The 20703-nt window shown below is 33.8% G+C and overlaps 1 protein-coding gene across 1 annotated transcript in view; it reads left to right on the top strand.

Annotated features, from left to right (window-relative positions):
* LOC112054783 (orexin/Hypocretin receptor type 1) overlaps nt 1-19953 on the top strand; it is a 123693-nt gene extending 103740 nt beyond the window's left edge. Inside the window, exons 7-8 of the mRNA XM_052887228.1 lie at nt 10475-10587; nt 16162-19953. Of these exons, the coding sequence (XP_052743188.1) occupies nt 10475-10587; nt 16162-16496 (448 nt within the window). The 3' untranslated portion in view covers nt 16497-19953. The remainder of the gene's footprint in view (nt 1-10474; nt 10588-16161) is intronic.
* Nucleotides 19954-20703: the final 750 nt, after the last annotated feature.

Raw genomic sequence — 20703 nt, 5'->3', positions numbered from 1 at the left:
TATTCGGCAAAACACTAGATTACAAGTTAATTTGGTACTTATTACAAACACCTGTAAATTGCTTATTATCTTTTGATTGATAAGTAGACAGGTATACCAAAAAAAAAGAAGTAGAGTTAGAACAACCGATTGTAATTTGTTTAAAATTACAATTATTTTAAAAGGAAATTAATTCTATAAAATAATGTTTTTATATTAAACAAACAACAAGTAAAATCAAGTAAATTTTATAGTACTTAATGTTGTGTAACCATCGCATCAAAAAAACAATAAAAATAATTGTGCGCACTCTTCACTCGAGGCGATAGCGCTATGAATGAACTGCGACTGTAGAGCCCGTTCGCAGGCTTCGCGGCTTGTTAATTATTTTCAAAGTCTTCCGTGAATTCGAAGACAACCGTATTGTATTCCATTTTTTTGACGGCCTCCGTGGCGCAGTGGTAGGCGTGGTGGATTTACAAGACAAGATTTTTCTTGGTCTTGGTCCAGGTCTGGCTGATGTGAGACTTCGGCCGTGGCTAGTTACCACCCTACCGGCAAAGACATACCGCCAAGCGAATTAGCGTTCCGGTACGATGTCGGATTTTCATCCTGCTCCTAAGAAGTTAACCCGCTTCCATCTAAGATTGCATCATTACTGGTGAGATTGTAGTCAAGGGCCTGTAGAGAAAAATAAAATCCTCCGATGTAACTGAATCGAGCAAATCTTACTTGAGTACGAGTACTTGAATCGGATTCGCTCTCAAACTATGTATTTTCGGCCAAACCCTATATTACAAGTCAATATGAAACTTAAATCTCATTACATAGAGCACTAATTAATTTATTCCAAAACGCGATTCAGCAAAACACTATATTTTTATCAATACAAGTCAATATGGTACTTATAACAGAGAAATAAGATTTAAATTGTAATACAACAAAATGTATGCAAAGGTAATGTCATCAAAAAAAGAGGTACGTCGAATTAATGCAGGGTCAACATTTATGAGATATTTTCAATTTATCACCATTATATTTACGAACTATTGTTTTAATACCCTAAAAGATGGCATCACAGGTAAATATCATTCATTGTAGTTTATGTTTCTTTAAACAGATGGCGCAACGAAGAAAATAAAGGAATTATATTATCAATTAAGTATTCTTGTAAATATAAATTACAATGTTAACATGTTATTAATAGATGGCGTTAATGGCGCGAACCAATTTGTTCCTTGGCGCAAACATAGATGGCGCAAAGAAAAAAAAACTTTAATTCGTAAATAAAGAAGTCGGTTAACTAAATAAATAAATATATAACAAATTAATTAAATAATCATTAAATAACTTAATATAAAAAAGGGGAAATATATAAACCCTTAAAAAACTTAACCTCAAGTACATAATCTGTGCCTCAAGTAAATTATAAATGTATTGCCATAATCTCACCAGAGCGATAAGGAAGTGACATGAATCCAGTAATACAAGATAGATTCAAACTAATGTATGTTTCAGAAAACATATAGTCTTAGAAAATATATAGTTTCAAAAATATATAGTTTCAGAATCCGATATTCAATATCAATATATAGTTTCGATTTGATACACCGAGAATCCGATATTACCCACACCTAGCCGGTTGTCGTCTTCGTCGATGTTTTGCATAGGAGTCGGAGGATGAAGTCTAGTCGGCCGGTAGATACTTGTGGACGTAAAGTCGGGCCACTAGTTGGAGCGCCAATTGTAAAGGAATTTATTTATTGTTTCTATAATTTTGTACAATTTAGTTTCTACAAGTGAAATCTTTCAATAACGTCCCATCATGGTGGAAGTAGACCTGTGTCGATCGCGATTGATCAAATCTCCGAGACCCGATCACTACTTGTGCGTGAGCAATCGGGTCGTGGACATTTAAAAGACCCGATCTTGTGTGACCCGTTTGGAGACCCGCCGGGTGCCGACTCGATCAAAAGATCGAAAGATTTTTGTTTACCATACTAAATTGAACTTTATGTCCATTACTATAACTCTCAAATCTGTAGTTCTCGTGAATAATCGGGTCGCGGACGTCTAAAACACCCGATCTTGTGGGACCCGTTTGGAGACCCGCCGGGTGCCGACTCGATCAAAAGATCGAAAGATTTTTGTTTACCATACTAAATTGAACTTTATGTCCATTACTATAACTCTCAAATCTGTAGTTCTCGTGAATAATCGGGTCGCGGACGTCTAAAACACCCGATCTTGTGGGACCCGTTTGGAGACCCGCCGGGTGCCGACTCGATCAAAAGATCGAAAGATTTTTGTTTACCATACTAAATTGAACTTTATGTTCATTACAATAACTCTCAAATCTGTAGTTCTCGTGAATAATCGGGTCGCGGACGTCTTAAACACCCGATCTTTTGGGACCCGTTTGGTTATCTATATATTAAACTCGATCACTCGACCCGACCACACTAAATTGAACTTTATTTTCATTACAATAACTCTCAAATCTGTAGTTCTCGTAAATAATCGGGTCGCGGTCTAAAACACTCGATCTGTCGACCCCATCACACTAAATTGAACTTTATTTTGATTGTATTAGTGTTACAATTATCAGGCTCAATTGCATTTGTATTTAGTAATTACAATCTGTAGTTGTCTCTTATATTCGTATGTAAAGGCAGATATGTATTACTCTGTCTGTTAAATGGTATACCTGGTATCTGTTAATTAGTGCATTTGTTTGGACTTTGGATCGCGAAAGAGGATGTTTTTGTAGTTTAGAGCAATCTATACCTATACTGTTGGCGAAACTAAAATAGTTATTTGATGCCGTATTTAAAGTTTTGCCCTGGATTTCTAAAAATGCCGTGTATATAATTTTTAAATAGTTTGCATAGATATTATGTTGTGTTCGTGTTGATTTACGAACTTTTTTATGCGTAAAATAGGACTCACAACTTGTATTTGAGGTTCTGTCAAGTGGTGAAATAAAAAATTTTTGTAACTGAAAATTTCCCACATTTTTTTTTTAATTCTTTACATGTTAGCCCTTGACTACAATCTCACCTGATGGTAAGTGATGATGCAGTCTAAGATGGAAGCGGGCTAACTTGTTAGGAGGAGGATGAAAATCCACACCCCTTTTAGGTTTCTACACGGCAATCGCTTGGCAGTACGTCTTATAATATAATATATCCGTATACATATTACTGTATACGGATATATTATATTGACAGTTTGAAAGCTACTAAGTACAGTTTAGCAATTCTTCAAAGGATTTTAATTTGGAACTATAAATGAATGAAATAGAATAGTCACAAGAAGTGACTTGGAGAGGCACATTATATAGCAATTGGTATTCTTTGGGTCATGCTATGGTCAACGGCATTATCTATCAGCCTATTAAAGGTGCACTACAGAACTAAGTCGCTCTACCCTTCTTATAGCAGAAAGAATTTCGGATGTAGAGCTTAAACCCACCACGCTGGTCCAAAGCGAATTTAAGGTGATGTTTTATTATAAATTAGTCACTACCAGATCTTAACAATAATGGCTGCGACCGACGTGCTCTCCGATTTTATAATTACTTTTATTATTATAATAAAATTTATAAACTACGCCATGAAATCATTGACAAGTCTCTCAATCAGCTCACGGTTTTTATTAAGCTCAAGCTTATAGAAAAATCTCATCATAATATAAATGATTACTGTATAATATGACATGATTATAAAAGACGAAAAACCTTGTGAATTACTTGCATTATATGACGGGGTACTTAGTTTTCGACAACATTGTGGAATGTCACAAAAATAAGGCGATACCCTGGCTGTGTTTTTGTAAGCTCTTCTCGGACCAAGGCGCCTTCAGAACTTTCGTAAGACTTTAGTTACACTATCATATTATAACAGCATAACCTGACGTTTCAAAAGTGCTTGTTATTAAACCTAATTCAAGTGAATTAATTTTGAATTTGAATTCTCCGAAGTACGGTGGTGTTACGACACGGTTATGAAGTACTTAAGTCTGCAGAACCGTTCCACTGTGTTATCCGTTGTACCAACGAGGCAGTCCACTTGGGGTGATAAGTGACATTTAAATTTATGTAAATTTAAATGTTTTTTTTTTTTGGTGATATGGCGATATGGCTTAGAAAATAGGTACTATTCCACACCCATTGTTTTTTTTTATTTCCGCTTATAGACCGAGAGCCTGTGATAGCCAGACGTACATAATTTTATGAAACTGGAAGATTGACAGACCATACTCTTACCATAGGTAAGCACGGAATCTCATTATGTATAATAAAATAATGTACTACAAATTTGCAGAACACATATTTTTTTACAAAAAGTGTCGCGACAGTATATGTCTAACTATAATAATAATCCAACCAGCTCTTGAATAAGGGCCCCGTATGGGTTCGAAACTAGTTGGGCATACTCCGACCTAATATCACGTGAATTTTAGCTGTGTTTCATAATCAATTAATATAATAATAATGACACAATAAGTGTTCTTTTATTTAAAAAAAAATAATGGAATTATTATAGTATTATTTTATTCAAAACTACGTTAAAGTTTCTTCAAATTCAAGACTGCTTCAATACCTTATTTTAACATTTTGAATTATTATTATATTATGCCAAGGAAAATATTTAATTAAAAATCTGCTATAAACTTGGATGGCTGAGGATATGGGCCCTTGAAACCTGCTACTTTCCTAAGCCATCACGGCCCATAGTTGGCTACCGTAATTAACTATGGTAGGAAAATAGGCTGACGAACTCTCAAGTTTTATAATATGAGGAATGTCTGACTGCCGTAGGCTCTTAGTTAATTGCTATTTTGTCAATACCCACTTGAGAAATTCTTAAAGCTTTATGGGCAAGTAAGAACTTAGCTATCCATAGAAATTCGAGTATAATTGCATTGCATTTCTAACTGCCGTTGCACTGTGACTGTAACTAAATTCGTTTTACTTACATTTAAGCTGTAATTTTATATATAAAATATGTTTTTATATTAATTTTCGAGAAAAGTTAATAAAAGTAGAAGTTTTTTAATTAATTAGTTTGTGTGTGTATTATAGTTATATAGTTATAGTTTTAAATTAAATAAGATTAATAGAATAATAATGTCGTATCTTGCAAAAAAAAGGAGTAATGTGTGGAAGCATTTTACTATAGTCAACAAAGACAAGGCAAAATGTGAGTACTGTTCCAAACTAATTAGTTACAGTGGTGGTGGTACCGGAAATTTAACAAGACATTTAAAAAAACTACATGGGACAGTAACGATAGAGGCTCCAATAAATCCAAGTTTTCATACGACCTTACAAGCACGTATAGAGCAAAATACCGCGGAATCTGTTGATTTAAGTAGTATTCCATTAACGTCAGAAGAAGGCTCTTCCTCTATTTCGACTGCGCCCCAAACAAGTAAACCATCTGAACACTCAAGGATTGATAGTTTTATGAACTCTACGAGACCATTACCCCTTAGTACGTCCAAGCAACTTGATCTCCAAATTGTTAAATTCATAGTAAAAGGTTATCATCCTTTTTCAATTGTGGAAGAAGAAGAATTTAAAAAAATGTACAAAATGATATTGCCGACATATAGATTACCCACTCGCAAAACTATATCATCTAGTTTAGTGCCTAAATTGTACCAGAGTACTAAAGAAAAGGTTTTAGAATTGACTGCCGAAGCTGAGGCTGTATGCCTTACTACTGATGGTTGGACATCTATTAATAACACAGCATTTATAGCCCTTACAGCTCATTTTATCAACAAAAACTCCCTGCTTAAATCAGTATTGTTAGGCTGTTCCCAATTAGACGAACGTCATACAGCACAAAATTTGTCAAACTTCTTAAAAAATGAAACGTCGAATTGGGGAATCACAAACAAAATAGCAGGGATTATAACAGATAACGCGGCAAATATTGTAGCGGCTGTTCATTTAACAACCTGGCGACACTTTCCATGTTTTGCCCACACAGTAAACCTTGTCGTCCAACATAGTTTGAACGCTATGAAACCACAGCTAGATAAAGTAAAAATGATAGTGGAGTATTTTAAGCACAGCTCTTCTGCAAACAGTCGGCTACAAGCTATGCAGACACAGATGGAATTACCACCCTTAAAGTTAAAACAGAGCGTTGTTACCAGATGGAACTCCACTTATGACATGTTGACACGTATATTAAAAATTAAAGATGCTGTAGTAAGTACTCTTGCTATCGAACAACCGCGCCTCAACACCTTATCACCTGAAGATTGGCTGCTGATAGAGCAGTGCATTAATATCTTGAAAATATTTTACGAAGTGACGGAAGAAATAAGTGCTGAAAAATCAGTTACAATATCAAAAGTTATGCTTTTGGTAAAAATAATGAAAAATCACGTGACAAAAAATCTGATTGAAAATGGTTCAGATCAATATCTTCAACTTTTAAACGATCTACAAGAACAATTAAATAGTCGGTTCCGTGACCTTGAAAATAACATATTAGTCACGGAGGCATCTTTTTTAGATCCAAGATTTAAAAAGCATGCATTTACTACCATGGAAAAATACGATACCTGTCTAAAAGGTATAAAAAGAAAACTTCGCTCTTTAGCCGCACAAGATTCAATACCATTGCTCGAAATTGCTCCGACTATGAATGAGGCGCAGGCGTCATCTTCTACGAGTAGCATGTGGGCTGATTTTGACAAAGAAGTTGAAAATGATATCATAAAAAATTCTACAGCCGCAAGTATTGTAGAACTTGACAAATATTTAAATGAGCCATTAATAAATAGGTCCGTATCGGTTCATCGTTTTTATTCATCATATTCTGTTTTTGTTAGTATGTTGAACAATAACAATTGTATAATTCCATTACTTTTCAGGTCCGATGATCCATTAAAGTGGTGGAATGATCGCAAAAATTTATATCCCCACTTATATACACTGATGAAAAGACGACTATGCGTGCCCGCAACATCTGTGCCATGCGAGAGAATATTTTCCAAGGCTGGCATGACAATAAGCAATAAAAGAAGTTCCTTAAAACCAAATAAAGCTTCTCAAATTTTATTTTTAAATCACAATTTAGAACAAGTTTAGAAACAAAAACTAATTGTGTGAAGGAGCGCTCACTCTTAAAAACATCGTTTGTCCGGAATAATATGAACTTTAAGTGCATAACAATAAGGACTTTAATATATAGATAATAATGATACGTATTTTATGTACAATACAGTGATAGTCATTTAAATAGGTATAAATGTATCTGAAAAATAATAAATAGTGAATACCAACAGACTTTACAGTTATACGATTAAGTGTTAACGCATAAGTAAAATAGGGTGTTTGACATTTTTCTATTGTATAATATATAGTACATATTTAATAATAGCAGAGCCATTTTGTAAAAGTAACTTTGCGGCTAAAGCGGACGGAGTTTTAGACGGAGCGTTTTTAATAATTTAAACGCTCCGTCTAAATACTTATAATGAAATATTTCATAATTACTATATAGGTAAATAATTATTTACGTTTACTTCAATTTCGTTTAAATTGCCTGTATCATAAAATCAGATTCTGTAATAAAGTTAAAAAAAAAGAACGCCCTCTTAATTTTATAATTATTATTTATTACATAATCTGTTTTTATGATTTTTTATTCTCGTTAAAATATATATTATTTTTAGCAATAGTTTATATATAATTAGTATAGTTTAGCATAGATAAAATTATATAAAATAATTAAAGTTAAACATAACACTACTTCTCAATTACTATAATTGAGATGTTGTGTTATGTTTAACTTTAATTTTTTTACATAATTTTATCTATGTTCATAAAAACATAAAATAAAATTTCCCACTATTCGGATATAAATTTAGAAGATGACAACATTAATAATTGTATCACCACGCAAAAGCGATACAATTACAAACCATAATATTTATTTAACTCATAGTAGGCATATCTTTGTTTTGAATCCGCCAGTCGATCAAACGATCGGGTCCCGGTTCGGGTCTTACGGGTGTTCAGTTCAAATACCTACCTACTTCAAGCCGCTTCGCAACGATACACAAAACCCGAACAACCCGTGACCCGAATGATCGAAATGATCGAATCTTTAAGACCCGATTACCATGAGAATGGGTCGCGATCGACCCGGGTTTTACGAAATGATCGAATTACACAGGTCTAGGTGGAAGCGCTACTTGCCGATTATAATTTTTACATATAATCTATATACCGGAGTGGTGCTTTCAATAGTGTCCCAACAAAGGTGGAAGCACTACTTACCACACTACTCTGTCTAATGGTAAGAGATTCGATGATCTTGAGACTTGAGTTGGCCGCCATATAGCCTTTCGCCGTGAGACAACCGATAGCGCGGGTCAGTCTACCATTAGCGCCATCTAGTTTTGGCGGAGTGAATTAATCTTGTTACAATCTTAAATTGTGTCCCTTATAATAATGACGTACCCAAGTTTTACGTATTTTATAATGTAAGGAAAAATAAAGGTGTGTGTTACATGCTCAGACCAATAAATGGTCAAAAGTTACATGGATAGTCAGAGTTATTTGAATTTTATTTTATGAAAACATAAAGAAAACATGAAAGTTTTTAGTTTTTAGTAAAAATATTAGTTATGCAATTCGGCTCCTATAAGTGGACCCGACAACACCTTGAAGTTATGGGGAATACTCCCGAGCACCCTGTATAATAATTATCATATCATGCTGATCTCACTGATATTAAAGGCGAAAGTTTGTGTGTGTGTAAGTAATTATGTTCCCCCTTTACACTGCGACTGCTAAACCGATTTGGTTGATGGAATGGAAATAGATTTCACTCTGGATTAACACATAGGCTACTTTTTATCCCGAATGAAATCATGGTTAACGGTCAACGGTTAGAGCGGTCGGACTCATCACGGCAGGGTGGTGGTTCGATCCCTGCCCCATTGGACTATTTTCGTAGCTACTCCTAACACAGTCTTTCCCGACTAGTTGGAGGGGAATGAGAATATTGGTCATATTGAAAAAGAAATGTGACAAATATTCTTTTTTTTAAATAAAAAAAAATCTCTGGATCTACTAAACCGATTTTGAAAATTATTTTACCAATAGAAAGCCACGTTTTTTGTGAGTGTCACATGATCATCGGATTCTCACAGAAACGGGAACTACGCAGATGAAACCGTACAGTATAGTAGTTACTGCGGCTAGTACAGTATAATTTCCAACACAATCTACTGATTAAAACGACGCGCAAACTTTAACAATATTTTACAATAATATATTTAACTTATTTGTAACCAAAGCAGTTGTTTTACTGTTTCTAAATAACTCTTTCAAGTTAAAATACTGTTGTAACAACTCAAAAAGTCACGTATATTTTAGCTGCTTTAATTTGCATAGCTAATCGAGATGGTTGAACTAAAACTCATAAGAAAAGCTCAAAGAGATCACAGAGGACGTATTATAAATACAAAGTTTGCAGATGATTAAAAACAATCTAAATAAACAACAAGTTACGCCAAGTATTCTGCGGTCTTAAACTTTGTGAGAGCACGATCTATTTTTTTTTTTTTATTTATTTTGTTAATTGTTGGTTAACTTACATTTCTTACAAGCTATATAATATTTTAATAACATAGGTAATAAAGCAAAATGTTTGGCCACTTATAGGTTAACACTACATGCTCTAAATAATAATTAAATTATCTTTATAATTATAAAACTAATTAAAGTTAAGCAGTTTTACAGCTATACATAGGTAAAAGAATATAGATACAAATTTCAAAGAAATAAAACCGCATGCATTGAAATACGAGTACATTTATATAAACAAAAAAAATATTAATTAAAATTAAATTAAAAACCTTGTAAGTAAGTGTTGCGAATCCTTCTTTTGTCGTATTTCTCACTATAGCAGACGCCCCACGGTTTCACCGCGTAGTTCCTGCTCCTGGGTAATACGGGAATAAAATAGCATAATATGACATTCACAAGTAAAGTGACTTTCTATAGCTAAAATATTTTTTTTAATCGATTCAGTTCATCCTGAGATTAACTTCTACAATTTCACAAACTTTACCTCTTTAAAATATTGCTATACATTTATTATTAGTAAGTGTGTGTGTAAGTATGTATGTTTGTTCCTTATTTGTCCAGCGCCTACTTAAGCGATTTGGCTGAAATTTGGAATGGAAATGGATTTCACTTATAGGCTACTTTTTATCTTGGAAATATCCATGGTTCCCGAGGGATTTGTGAAAAACTATATTCCAGGCGTCCGCTAGTTGTCTATAAATTGTAGATTATATTGAAACCTTTCTATGGCCATATATTGCGTTTGTAAACAAAACAGAAAAGGACCTATTTGTTTTATTTGTTACACAAAATGCATTCAACGGAAAATATGTAAGAGATGTAAAATTACGCTACTCTGATTTAAGTGTACCTACTCTTTTGTTTTATCAGAGTCGCCTTCGTGGTCCAGCAGACTGAAATAATGACGTGCATCGCTCTGATCTCTCACGTGATGTGCTACGCCAACTCCGCCGTCAATCCACTCATCTATAACTTTATGAGTGGTAAGTATAAAATAGCATTGTAATTTTTTTTTTCTTTATTCTTTCCCGTATGGAAAAGGCAAAGGTATTATACCGTACAGCCACGTCTTAAGTATTTACATTCTGGAATAGCATTGTAAGTTAAAAAAATAAAATCCGCTCTCATCACAGAATAAAGAATAAATCCAGACTGAGTCTTTACACGCAGCGTAAAAAAAACAAACGTCACGTGTCTCCTTGACATCCGCATATACAAACTTTTTTCATAATTTGTATTTCAAAATTTAACACAAACAACAAATATATAAATTAATACTAGCGGACTCGCTCAAGCTTCGCTTTGACTTATTAATTTATTTATTTGCACTTCTTCCCTATCCCTACCTTACACTACCATACTCCTACCCCTACCCCTACCCTACCCCTACCCTACCTCTACTCTACCCCTACCCTACCCTACCCTACAACTACCCTACCACTACCCTACCCCTACCCTATCCCTATACCATAAACCTACCCTGCCACTACCCTACCCTACCCCTACCCTACCCCTACCCTACCCCTACCCTACCCCTACCCTACCCTACCCCTACCCTACCCCTACCCTACCCCTACCCTACCGCTACCCTACCCCTACCCTATCCCTATACCATACCCCTACCCTACCACTACCCTATCCTAGGATTTAGGGGTTTGAAAAATAGATGTTGGCCGATTCTCAGACCTACTGAATATGCACAAAAAATTTCATCAAAATCGGTCGAGCCGTTTCGGAGGAGTTCAAGTTCGAACACCGCGACACGAGAATTTTATATATTAGATATTAATCAATAATTACCAATAAAAAACACTCCTTATTTCTTTATTTTTTGTAAATAATTTATAAAATATATATTTAAAAACATAAGACGCAATTTTTCTTCGACGCTTCATATCGTACTGACTCGAGAATGTATTCGTTTTAGAATTTTGTATTTGGAGCGGCTACGACGCCATCATCTATCTATTATATATATCTATTATATATATCTCTATCTATTTATACTGTGGTTCACATAAATATAGAGTTGATTCACTTTACCCGTATGTGAAAATTGCTTCGATCATCAGTTAGTTTACAGAGCTTAAACGTGTCGTCTTACTAGACTTCGCGTCACAAAAGAAGTCCCGCAGCAGAAACCTTACACAAATGATAATAAGACCGCCATTACCAAATGATAATGAGCGTCATTAAGACGTTAGCGCCGCGTCTACGGGACTTGTTTCAGGGCGCGGAGTATAATGCCTCTATTATGCCATCGACTATGACGGACGACCACAGAATATAGCATGATTTCCACTATCATTGCTCAGTACATAAGCTATCAAACCGTGGATCCTACACATTATCGATATTCATGTCCCGAAATTTCTTTGATATAAGGTATTAACAGTATTTATTTGTAGGCGAAATGAACCTACCAATTTTGTCTGACAACGTGTATTCATCTATCGCCAATCTATCTTCGCATGGTGATGGATAAGTTGTCTGTCTTGTTGTATTAATATCACCACTATTAGACTGGAATTAATAATCGTACAATTGTATTGAATACTATTCTCGAGAGCTAATATAACGAAGAAAGTTCATTTTACATTGTCCTCGTGTGTAATTTAAATTCAAACTTTCCATACAAATGACACGAACAAAATTCAAACGTTCATTCAGTGAGGATATTATTTTTTTAATCGTTAGGTCAAAAATTTTGTTGCTTATACGTTCAATATTAATTAATAACTGTGATAAGGATAGCCGTAAGTTTAACATTTGCTTTGCACAAGCATGTGCTTTTGTTGCTTTATAGTATTCTTAGCAGAAGCATCAAACGTGGATTTAAAAAATAAGAAAACCAATATTGAACAATATTTGTCAGGACAACTTAATTAAATCGAACTGTAACCAAAATAAGACCATAGAATGGCAGAGAATGACATTGAGTGGAGTCACGCATTTGTGAACGTTGTGTGTAGGGTTAAGGGCGCCCTTGGCAGATATCTAACACTCCTCTTTTCCACTTGAGTCACTCTCCCCGCCTATCCAAAACAACACATAAAGAATTACACAAACAAGAAATGTTAACGGCTCGAACGCCACAAGCACACTGAAACTGACCGTAGGACGAGTGGCTTATATCGCAAGTCGTTCCCGCCAACCGATCGCTACCCCTCTCTAACTCCCTACTATTTACGGAAAAAAAATCTCGCCACATAGCGTCGGAACGAGCCAACACGAGATCGATCGACGTCATATCCGTGTCAAGACTACTATTTCCTACTCGTATATAATAACCATGATAATTAATTCAATGTTTTAAGTATAAAATAATAGAATACGACGTCCTATCATTTATCGTAGACTGTTATTTTAATTTTAATTACCATAATAGTCAAAGTTTAATTTCTAGAGAAAGGCAGCTTTGGATTCTCATAAAAAATTAAAGTATTCCTTTGAAATTACTTTATTTTTGAAAAGAGTAAAGAGCCTGTCACTGTTATTAATTTTTAATTAGAGAATTAATATTTAATCATTGAAGTTGAACAGGTACTCCAAAATTAATTATTTATTCGAAATTATTCACGAATTTTATCATAAACCATAAAAGCGAATTCTGTTGTTTTTCATGTTCTAGACAAGCGCGCTTCATCTTACGAGTAGATCTAATTTCTATCCATCAGGCATGATTGTATACTCCGCGCTACGAAACAAGTCCCGTAGACACGGCGGCGCTAATGTCAATGGCACTCATTGTCATTTTGTCTTATTGTGTTTGTCTTATTGTAATTTATATAAGGCACTGTCAATTTTAGTTCAGGTTTAAGCTGCGGGACTTATTTCATGGCGCGGAGTCTAGTCAAGCGCAAGTAACATAAATAAAAACAAATATATTGGTAAGGAAGCTCATGACGCTAAATGGAGATTTGCTATAAAAGTCGGTAAATATATTTAGTAGATTAAATGATATCAGGAATAAATAATGTTTCCACTTTCATTGATGAGGATAACGTCTATATAATTTTTACTACTTCGGCTTGCATAAATTGGCAAGAACTTAAGTGTATTTATTTATTAATTCTGGCTTAAAAATAAAAAATCAGTTTCGCGACTCATGGATCTTAAAAAAACGGTTTTTTGACACATTCTCCTACTTTCAAGTTGTCAGATTTTCCAAATCTCATGTTTAACAAAGACGCAGGTATTAAAATATTATTAAAAAGTATTTTCCAATGTTTTTATTTATTGATCAGCATGAATTACCTCCAAAATACTGAGATGTAATGTAGATGAAAATTTAAAAACTTGATCATCTTGTACCTTAAGTAGAATACTGATAAACTCATAGACACAGTGTGTTGAGAAAAACTCATGGAATTTAGAACAAGAATAAGCAATATAGACAGAAACAATGTCTTATAGCTAAATAGAAATAAACAGAGCTGCTTCAACAGATTCTATACCCATATAGGTAATAGGTATGTATTATTAAATTTCGTCTCGAGTGGCATATTAATTAAATTAATTGCAGACTGTTGTGTAAGAGGGTATTAATTATAAGAAGTCAAGTTAATATTATACCTGTAAATTACTTGGTATGTTCAAGGAGAAACCCAATCTCCATACAGAGCTGAACTAAAGAGGCCAATTTTCAAAGAAATCTTTATTTGAAAAACCAGCTAGAAACTCGACAGCACTATAAATGTATTGACACAACTAACAATATATAAATACATTTAAATACATTGTTAACAGTTTAATCCAAATATTGTTAAACTTTTGTAGCATATTTCTATGAAAGTTTATTATTAAAACTTTCAAATAATATTACATTATATTCCTAACATTAATAGTATCTAATAAATATCTCACGACTCAAAAGTTCTAAGATTAAAATACTTCTTCGAGAAATTATTCTAATAAACTTCAGTACTAATGTTTTTGTCGACCGGTATACAATTGAAACAGAATGTAATGAGCACCTACCCATTGTTAAATTCAACATAATGAAATACCTTCTTGCAGACTAAAGAATGGCTAGAGATATTATACAAATTCCCATACAAATTATGTGAGTCCCAAAAATGCCAGATTAAAAACATATTCAGCATATCACACAAAAGAATTAGAACGAACAAGCAGGGAATTTAAATGTAACATGTTTTATCGCTTATTCAATATCTTAATCGCTGATGTTAATGTTTTTTTGGGGGCTTAGCAAAATGCGTTGAATCATAAAAACTTCAAACAAAAGTAATAGTGACCACAAAAATTATAGTTTCATTTAGGCAACTACTTATTTTTGTCTGAAAGACTTGAAGTTTCTAATTTGGTGTGTTTTTGCTAATGTTACTTTTTGTACTAATGTTACTTATTCGTAAAAGAAATACTATTCGTAGAAATTTATGTATACTTCTTTACGAAAGAAATATATCCCACTTCTGATATTAAAATACAGAAGTGGTGTTATAATAATTAAATGAACAACACGAGATTACATTAATTATCACCATATATTCATCAATCATATACCATTCATCAGAACAATTAAATAATTAACAAATTAAGAATCTATGACCGGCATTTTGAACACCATAGATCAGACTAACTATAACATTCTATGCTATAGTTAGTCTGATCTATGGTTTTTTGATCTTTTATGCATTCTATGCTATAGTTAGTCTGATCTATGGTATTTTGATCTCTTATGCATCAGTACACCCATGACAAACATTGTTATATTATTTAAATTTGATTAACATGTTAACCTAAGTTATTAGCCATTATTAATTTCGACATAGAAGTCATTATTTTTAATCATTCTTTCAATATACGTCACAGAAATATTTTGCTTGCAGGTTTCCCAGGGTTTTCAGGTTAGTGCATTCGGGCCCCCAAATGGTTTGATTTTGATTCTCAAAATACCTAGCTTTTAAAGATATTGTGTTTGATATTGGGAACCGCATGCATTTATTTTTGTTATGTATCAAAATTATTCCTTAATTTCACCTGCACGTGTACTTGTTTTTTAATCACATATCTAATAATTATATCGATGGAGCAACGTTAAATGTTTTAGGTTTATATAATATTCAACGGTGTTGGTTGATATTTATATCCCTTTCGATTTCGTTTTATTAATATAATTCTTACTGTAAATATTATATTGTTAAAAAAACAATATTATTTTTTTTTAATCCAAAAATATAAAAGGTTATCGATGCTTGCTTCTGCACCTTCTTCACACACATTAAAAGGGCATAAAATTCTCGCACATTTCGTGTTATTGCAATTCATGTACAAGTACCACCTACATTGATTGATTTGTAGCATAAAAATATGTAAAATATACGTAAACCACATAGGTACAATTTTTACCAAAATATGCTATTTTAGTGGCAAAATATAACCTCATCTCCATGGTTCATGGAGAAGATATGAGATGACATAATATTTTTTATGTTTTGAAAAATTTGAACGGATAGAAAACCATTGAGCTAATGATTGATATTGCGTCAATTTCGTACTGTAGGCTACAGGTTATCTTTTGTCTTTTGTTGCAGGTAAATTTCGCCGGGAATTTCACAGATCCTACTTCAAGTGCTTCTGCTGCTGCCTTGCATCTTCCGCTCCCGAGCAAAATGGAACATCTTTTGCTCCCATCGGCAGTTCCCGAGCAGGAACCACCAGAACTGTTGTTCGGAGAAATGATTCTTGTGTCAGTTACAGATTGACACATCTGTCTCCATCAAACCACAACAACATCCATCGAGATGTAGCCAGAAACAAAAATACATCTTTCATAGAGAATATGAATGGCAATCGAAAACTTAAAGTAAGGGATGACTCCGTAAGTGAATCAGCACGATTCACGTTAACCACTGATGTCAGAGATTGACAATTGGGCAGAGACCTTCTCGTGTACACAGATAGAAACCGCGATGGAATTGGCTATATAGCAAGAAGTACAAATAGCATTGACTGTAAGCCTTACTACGATTGTTTTAAAGGCCAAGGTTCGAGTGGATGTGGTGCTAAGAAAGTGAGCTTCGATAAAATAGAACTTGAAAGACATAGTGATACGTACGCTGACTACCGAGAGTGTGATAATGAACTGAAGGAACTTTTCACTGTCGACGAAACTAAAAACGGGTATAAATTTAAGTTTAATCGTAGTTTAAATAGTTGCCAGATAAAAGATAAGAGGAAAAACAAAACAGTGTTTTAAGTTTTTTATGTTTAATTTAACGGTTATTGTAAATAGACTCAACTTTTGTGATGAAAATCATATCGTCGTGTTTTCTTTCTAATCACATAATAACGAAGCCACCGATTACATATTGAAGACTCCTTTTTTTTGTAAATATTTAAATATTATTTTGAGATAATTTATGATTGAGCAATCAATGTAAAAATAATATAAATATTATATTATGCTATGTATAACATACCTAATATACTTGATTATTCGAGATTTGTGAATAAAAATAAAAAGAACAGTTTATCTATCGCAATTATTAAATATTTTTGGAGTTATATTATAATTATCATTTAAACCAGAAATCCGAGCTCTAATATTACTTTTTTTTTATTATTTTATTCTCTACAAGTTAGCCCTTGACTACAATCTCACCTGATGGTTAGTGATGATGTAATCTAAGATGGAAGTGGGCTAACTTGTAAGGAGTAGGATGAAATCCACAATCTTTTCGGTTTCTACATGACATCGTACCGGAACGCTAAATCGCTTGGCGGAACGTCTTCTATAGAAATATAATTGTCCTCAATGTCCCTAAACTAAGTATCCGATTTAGATGACGCAAATATTCCATGGCCCCTAAAAGCAGTCAAATTTTCCACGGCAATATGAAACATGGGAGGTATTAGCAAGTCAAAATAATAAAGTACAAAAAAATATATTACCAAGTTACATTACAATTATAAAAAAACTTGCTTTGTAGATTGAACAAATTGGACAGATAATCACGTAATTGGTACACAAGAAACGTCCTAGCTTCGTCGCCTTTGGCAATTAGTTAATCCGATTTGTGTTTTCCTATCCTAGTTGTCTTATTTTATCGGATTGCTTGATGAAACAAAAGCAATGAATATTGGATAAATATTTTCTGTTATACAAAGGACGGGATATTAACTTTTGTGATATTAATTTAGTGATTAAGATATTATATTTTGCCACTATATGATACTAGCTAAGGCTGCGCGGTTTCACCCGCGTTGTTTCCGTGCCCGTAGGTATACGGGGATAATATATAGCCTATAGCCTTCCTCGATAAATGGGCTATATAACAGTGAAAGAATTTTTCAAATCGGACTAGTAATTCCTAGGTCAAACAAACAAACTCTTCAGCTTTATAATATTAGTATAGATCTTGGAGGATCTAAGTCTAAATATATTGAAGAACCCTTTGTAATAAAAGTGAGGTAGTCAAGCCAAGCAGCATCTATCTCATGCCTCTGACGGTAAGAGGCAAATGAGGCTTAACACCGACGCCTAGTATGGTGGATTGTTAGGTGTGATACCTGCAAAGTGTTTTTAAATAAGCAATGGTTTACACATCATGTGGGATGGAATAAACACATCTCTGTTTGCTCAGTCAACTATTTCTAGTTAATTTCAAGCATTTACTATAGTTTCGACACAGTGGCGTAACGTGGGTTTTCACAGCGCAGGGCCAGCAAATATGCCTTTATATTTAATTCAACGGACCTTATATTTTATTCCACAATATAAATCAAGATAAACTACCGCTGCTTCAGAAGGAGCACACATCTACATATTTTAAATGGCCAACCGAGCAACCTCAACATTACTAATGACTTTGAAGAGGCATACTTTATACTGTCGAATGTTGTATATATTGAGTTTTATGAGGAGTGCCTGTGAACTGTTAGATTTCCTATTTTTTTCCATTTCAAATTGATAAAATCGTGGCGCTTGGTGTTACTCCCTTTCGTATGCCGCCCGCCTGGGGTCAAAGAGTATATAATCTGTGCGTTAAGGGGTCAAGGCCGCCGACCCCCCTATCGCTACGCCACTGTTTCGACAGTAAAGCTATCATAACTGTGTCGCGCCAACCATTTTATTAGTTTTGTAATAAAATAAAGTCAAAAATACACACAATATAAAACAGTTGCAACTGTTGGTTCTAAAAATAACTTTATACCGTTATATTGTACGCATGGGTGCCGACACCCAATACATTTTGTGTAAACAAGTCGTTTCCGGTGCTTGCCCTACTATGTTTACTAACAACACAATTATAACGTGTTATATCCTATCTGAGTCGTGACACCATTGTGGTTTAATAATGCCAGCCCCAAGTTCGATTTTTGGGTAAAAATAATCAAAACAAATAACGCTATATTATTTGGTAATCGCCACTTATTACTTAAGTCAAGGGTATTTTATAGATGTATTTTACAGTTGTATATACGGGGTGCTCGGAAGTATTTCCCATAACTCTAGGGTTATATTCTTTAACAGAAATTTCAAGAAACATGTGTTCTAAAATGAATATTTTCAGAGTAAATAAATAAATTAAATTTTGTAAATAGATCTTAAAATGTGTCCCATATACGCATCCTTATAATTATGACGTAGCTAAGTTTTATGTATTTTAAAATGCAAGGATAGATAAAGTGTTACATGAGTAATCTATACATTAGAATTATTTGAATTACTTTGTATGTAAAACATAAAATGTTTTTATTTTTTAGTTTAAAAAATATTAATAAAAAAAATTCAACCGACTTCAAAAACAAAACGTACCGACTAAACTAAAAAGTGAAAAATAACATCGTATTATGTTCTACCTACTGATCAGTTTGAAGACGGTGCTAATGCATGCTATGCAGTTCGGTTCAGTGGACTCGTCAAGCACCTTTAAGTTATGGGAAACACTTCCAAGCACCCTGTGTATTAGTTAAAACTACAATTTTATATAAATAGGTATCTATCCACATTACATTCTGTCTTGTAAAATAATAGATGTATATTTTGTGATATAAATACATAATTGTTTCTTAATTCGTGTAAGAAGCAGAGTTTGTTGGTTAGCGCAGTTTCAAATTCAAGTTATCTACCTTATTTTACCTAAGTATAACATAAAGTATATATAGATAAATAAACCTTGTACATAATCACTTAAATTATATAAAATATTATAATCTTGGTATCAAATTTAATAAAATTAAAAAAATTATATCTAATAATAATAGTATGAATGTCCTGTATATATTAACTTAACAATATTTTTTGTATAGTAGAGACATTGTAAATGTGATTATTTATTGAAAAAGATGTATAACGGTTTTTAAAATATAAGAATTTTGAAATAAACATGAAAAATAATATCTTTTTTTTATTTTGGTTTGATCCTTTTTACCAATTCAAAGAAATGAGGAATTAAGTAATTTTTCTAATTTCCGATTTATTTTGTGTCTCAATTTTTATTTTGTTCGCTAATTAGCCCTTGACAACGATCACACCTAATGAAGTGGGCATACTTGGAAGATAAATAATAAACTACAAAACACCCATACCTCTGACGTATACGTACGTATCGATGCGCTAAACCGTTAACTTAATCGATATGTCTTTACCGGTAGTGTGGTAACTAACCACGGCCTATGCCTACCACCACGCCAGACCTGAGACACAATATAAAATCCTAAATTGACCCGATTTGGGAACCGAATCCAGGACGTTCTCTATTAAGAACGTCAGCACTACCAACAGCGCCAGAGAGGTCAGGAGGCAAGCTTTAATTATATTATTTTTAGGATTTCAATTTTTGATATAAAGTAATAATTCCATCACGCAGAGACACTTTGAGCATAGCTCGTTCCATCGCCCAAGTTTCGGTAAGCATAGGTCATCACTGGCAACAGGCACTGTTCGAAGACATTAGTCTTCAAGCCCTGAGGAATTTCGGACGAAAATACATCGCGAAGTTTCCCGAATGCTGCCCAGTCGAGTAGAATTCGGCGGTCTCAAAGTGCTGGAACGGCGACCCCGCACTTGAAAGCGCTGTGGTGGTCGACACCCCACCAGGTGCACTGACGACATCAAGGGAGTTATAGGG

The sequence above is a fragment of the Bicyclus anynana genome, chromosome 2 (assembly GCF_947172395.1).
Source record: "Bicyclus anynana chromosome 2, ilBicAnyn1.1, whole genome shotgun sequence".
In the NCBI taxonomy this organism is placed as follows: domain Eukaryota; kingdom Metazoa; phylum Arthropoda; class Insecta; order Lepidoptera; family Nymphalidae; genus Bicyclus; species Bicyclus anynana.
The sequence above is the reverse complement of the archived record's forward strand: the minus strand, read 5'-3'. Positions and strand labels throughout refer to the sequence as shown.